The 5215-nt window shown below is 43.3% G+C and overlaps 1 protein-coding gene across 1 annotated transcript in view; it reads left to right on the top strand.

Annotated features, from left to right (window-relative positions):
- Positions 1-258: 258 nt before the first annotated feature.
- The window catches only part of LANCL2 (LanC like glutathione S-transferase 2), a 56653-nt gene continuing 51696 nt past the window's right edge, over positions 259-5215 (top strand). The window contains exon 1 of the mRNA XM_004383964.3: positions 259-477. Coding sequence (XP_004384021.1) covers positions 274-477 — 204 coding nt within the window. The 5' untranslated portion in view covers positions 259-273. The remainder of the gene's footprint in view (positions 478-5215) is intronic.

Genomic DNA, 5215 nt, shown 5'->3' with positions numbered 1-5215 from the left:
TGTAGCCAGATGTGCAAGACACCACGGCAAGCCCAGAAGAGCGACTCCTTCCCGCTGCCAGGCCTTGCTCGGCTCTCCAGCTCGCGGCTCCTGCCTTCCTAAAGGAAACCCCGGCTTCTTGGCCCGCGCAGGGGCCCTGGAAAGAAGCAGCGGCGCGAGCGAGCCGGTGCTCCAAGAGCGGAGGTCCAGTCAAAACGCCTCGGCAGGAAGTTTGTCCCCGCCCGCGCGCCGTGCCGCGCGGCCACGATAGTGTGTAACGGGCGCGTGGCGGAGATGGGCGAGACCATGTCAAAGAGACTGAAGTTGCATCTCGGCGGGGAGGCAGAAATGGAGGAGCGGGCGTTTACCAATCCCTTCCTGGACTACGAGGCTGCCGCCTCAGCGGTGCTTGCCGCTGGAGCTGCCGAGGAGACTGGGGGGGCTCGACCCTCGCCCACCGCGGACGAGATCGGCCTCCCATTTCACAACGATGGGAAGGTGAGTCGGTGGCCCGCATAGGACCGGCCCTGGGCCTCGCCAGGTGGGGGGAGCGCTGGCGTTGGTAGCGTCCGCCCACCCCGCCCCCGGCGGCGCGCTGACGTCACCCGTCCGCACCGCGGGCTTGGAGACCTTGCGATCCCTGTGCGTGTCTTTCGCTGCGACTGAGTTCTGGTCTTTCCCGGGGCGAGGCAGGACCTTCTGTGTTGTTAGCCACTTTTGGTGTCTTTGAAATCTAACTTCCTTAGTCCAGTTATGGAGCGCTGTATCTCCCGGCGCTTGGAAATGACTGTCAGGGTTATTGTGGCAGCTAGATATATAGATTTGTTTACTATTGAAGGCCCAGGGGCACACTTTCACCCGTAGTGATGCAGAATTTTCCCACTGAAAACCTGTTTTTTTTGTTTGTTTGTTTGTTTTTTCCCTGAGGCAGATTCCATCGTCAGGCCTGGCCTCTGGTCCCCGTCTCTTAGAATTTACGGCATAGGAACAAAGAAAGCATGGTTCATAAAGTGTCATTTTGACCGGTCTAAGCATTTTAGCTAATATCACCCCGTAAATTTTTGTGCCTGTAATGCAGTGGGCATAGCTTGGTTATTTAGTTTCTTTTACATAGTCTGTGCGTCCAGGAATTGGAAACTGAGTGTCTAGACAAAAGTTAATTTGGGAGGGAAAAAGTGTAAACAAAGAAAGACATGAATATTGGCATAACCTTGTTCTACGTTTGCCAGTTAGGCTATCTCACCACACCCCCTACCCCATCTCAGTGTTCAAGTCCCACTTCATCTCCCAGGCTCCCATGTATTTTATATTCAAAAGGCGTAAGTTGGCCAAAACTAAATAGAAGGTAATTTTGAAAGAGACACTGTTTGGAATATGGGATCTTAGGCAAGTGACTTAATGCTCTAAACGTCACTTTTCTTATAAATGATTAGGAGTTGTTATCCACAGTTTTTAACTCATAGGGATGTTCGTGATTGAATTAGATAATGTATATAAATTGTCTAGGAAACTGCCAAATGTGGTACATAGTAGGCCCTTAATAAATGTTAGCCTCTTTCTTTTTCTTTAAAATGTAAATCTTATGGTTTAGAATTTATATGCCAGAACTGATTTTTCTCTAGATTCCTTCCATTTTCACATGCATATTATGTTTGTGGCTTACTGTTCAAAATTTTTATAACAAAAATAAGTCTTTGGCAAGCATTAAAAAAAAAAAAAAATTCATTCTTGTTAATTGTTGCTATGTTAATACATTATCCTTGGAGTAAGGAGGCTACTGCAGTGTTTAATGAGAAATGAGTGAAAACTTCAGACAACTATTTGATGTGGTAACAGTCTTCATGAGAACAATAAAGAGATGAGGAGCAGGTGAATTTCATTTTCAGCCTCACAGAAAGAAATAACACCTGGTTCAACTCAAGTTCTGAAATTGCATAGTTTTCTTTTTACCCTTATTATATCTGCATAAAGATGATTTTGACCTCAACTATATACCAAATTGACTTATGTTTTAAAAAAAAATACACAAATAACTGTGATCTCCTTGAAGTGATGAGTTTCCTGCTTTGGTTGTGATTACGTTGCTAAAGAAAAGGGGGAGTGTGGATCATTTTCTTGACGATGAAAATGAAAGAACATTAAAGGGAGATAGGAATATGGTTTTAAATTGTGGAAAGAATGCTTTTTGTTTATCAGTTGAAAGGCATAAGATATAATGAATATGAATTAAGCTCTTTTGCATAGATCCTTTCATGATTGGCAGAGTGTTAAATTTTTTAATTCTTGAAATATTGTTGAGAATGTAAGAGAAGATATCAAGGTATGCATTTGCTTTGATACACATGACATTTCATGAAAATGAGGGTAATTTGTTAATTTGAAAGTTAGGCATTGAAGAAGAATTTTCTCTTGATAATACGTGTCTTTGTCAGGGTTCTCTAGAGAATCAGGGTTTTGTAGAGAAACCTAACCAATAAAATATATATATATATGTGTATAGAGAAAGACAGAGATTGACTGACTGATTTTAAGGAATTAGCTCTCACTCTTGTGGGGGGATGGTAAGTCCAAAACCTGTAGGTCAGGCGACAGGCTGGAGATTCCTGCAGTTTTGTTCCCAAAATCTGTAGATGTAGGTCAGGGGATAAGAAATGAGTAAAGATGACATAAATTCTATTAATTCAATAACAGATTATTACTAAAAATTCTTTAAGTAATTTACCTAGTCTTATTTTAGGTTAGCTGTGTATGTGTGTGATTTAATCAATCAATCACGGGGGCAGCGGTGGTTCCTTGGTAGACTTCTCACCTTCCATGCAGGAGGCCTGGGTTGGATTCCTGTCTAATGCACCTCATGCACAGCCACCACCTATCTGTCACTGGAGGCTTGTATGCTACTATGAGCTGAACAGGTTTCAGTGGAGCTGACAGACTAAGACAGACTAAGAAGAAAGGCCTGGCAATCTACTTCTGAAAATCCATCAGTGAAAACCCTATGGATCACAATGGTCTGATCTGCAGTTGATCGTGGGACTGGTGCAGGACTGACACCATTTCATTCCCTTGTGTACAACAGCAGCTAACAACAACAACAATTAATAAAATACACCTCCAGTTAAATCCAGCTCAAGTCTATTTTTCTGAGTCATGTTTCCGTAAGAACGCTTTTGTGCTATTAGAAACCCTGGTGGCGCAGTGGATAAGAACTCAGCTGCTAACCAAAATGTCAGCAGTTCAAATCCACCAGCTGCTCCTTGGAAGGCCTATAGGGCAGTCCTGTATGGTCACTGTGAGTTGGAATCGACTCAGCAGCAATGAGTTTGGCTTTTGGTTTTTGTGCTATTAGTAACATTTTTTACAACACTGGTCCACGTGTTATGAAAAGTAACCAGTGAACCAATGTGGTGGCAGTTTTTTTTTTTAATTACAGAAGGTACCTGAAGCAGTCGGTTACTTGTCTAACAGCTATTTCCCCCATTCCTTTTACTTGATTTTATTGTGGCCATGAACTTCAGGGGAAGTGAGCCCAGCTCCAGGAGCTGAATCATAATTGATCTAAACCAGTGCTTCTTAAAGTGTGGCCCTCTGCCCAGCAGTGTCATCATTGTCAGGTGTCTTGGTGCAATTAGGAGATAAAAACCACATGGTAATTAGAACAGGGAAAGTGTAATATAAGGAATTTTTATTAACAATAATGAGATTGGAGTAATGAGAGATTCGTTTGTAAGAAGTAAGGAGAACTCTAAAGAATATAGGAATAGCAGATATACAGGGAGCAGCCATATCCCTAGGGCTAAGAACACTCAGGGAAGAGGCCTTTGGTATTATCTATTGCTGCATAACAGATTACTCTAAAACTTAGCAACTTAATAGACATTTATTATCTCACACAGCTTCTGAGAGTCAGGAATCCAGGTGCAGATTAGCTGGGTGGTTTTGCTCAGGGCAATCAAGCTACAGCCAGGGTTGCAGTCATTTTAAGCCTCACCTAGAGCTGGAGAATCTGTTCCAAGCTCACACGCATGGTTGTTGGCTGGCCTCACTGGCTATTGGCTATAGGTTCCAATTTCTTACCACACGGGGGGCCTCTCCATAGGGCTACCTCGTGACGTGGCAGCCGGCTTCCCACCAGAGCAAAGGATCAAAGAGAGAGAGAGAACGTGCAGGAGCACCCAAGATGGGAGGGACTGTCGTTTTGTAACCAAATCTCAGAAGTGACAATTCTGCTGTGTTCTCTTCGTTAGAAGCAAGTCCGTAAATCCAGCCCAACTCAAGGGGAGGAGATTACATAAGGCCATAAATTCTAGAAGGTGGGCATCATCGAGTGTCATCTTAGAGGCTGCTTCAAAGCCCCCCACCTCCCAGCCAGGGCTGAGATCTCCCACTTGTTGGAAAGTATGGCCATAGCTCACTGGCTGGCCAAGAAGTTGCTGCGATGCTACTCTAGTGGAACTTGCTGGAAATGCACCCTCAAAAACTATGCAGTGCATGTTATAGTAAGTGAAAATATATAAAGAATATCATAGGGGCACAAAAGGAAAAAGGAGAGATTAATTCTGCCCAGTGGCATCAGGGAAAATTGTTCAGATGAGATGACATTTATGTGATGCTTGAAGGACTAATGGGAGTTTGCCAGGCTAAGGAAGGGAAGTGCATGAGCAAGGACAGGAGATACTACCATAAGAGAATAGCAAGGTGTAAAATATGACTGGAGAAGAACTGGGAATGACATTGGAGAGTGAGGAGGCTGAAAAGGCAGGTTGGAGCCGATTCTGAAGGACTTGATGGGTCATCCTAAGGATTTTAAACCTTTTTCCATAGATAGCGATATCAGGAAAACTTGGTATCTATAATGTGGCGTAATATTGAGTTATCTGAAATGCTTTGTTTTATAATACCTTATTTAATTTTCCATATTTTTGTTAAAAAGTAGATGTTTTTGCTTAATTTATTTAGCTTGGTGCTAGCAAAACTGTATTTCAGGACTTCTGGCAGCATGGTGCTCTAGGCAGAAGCACCACATTGTCCCTCCACAGCAAAGATCCGAAAAACTAAGCCAAACAGAGAAAACAGCAATCCTGAAATCTTAAACATCAAATGAAGAGATAAAGAACTCAGCCAAGCACCAAACAGAATAAGAAACTGACAGAGAACAGAGAGTGAGGAGACATACATGGAGAGGTCCCCTATTAGCTAATGCAGCAGGGATCTACCATCTTGGACTCCTATCAGAGAC

This window comes from Trichechus manatus, unplaced genomic scaffold (genome assembly GCF_000243295.1).
Source record: "Trichechus manatus latirostris isolate Lorelei unplaced genomic scaffold, TriManLat1.0 scaffold00114, whole genome shotgun sequence".
NCBI lineage: Eukaryota > Metazoa > Chordata > Mammalia > Sirenia > Trichechidae > Trichechus > Trichechus manatus.
This window is presented reverse-complemented; position numbering and strand designations above follow the sequence as displayed.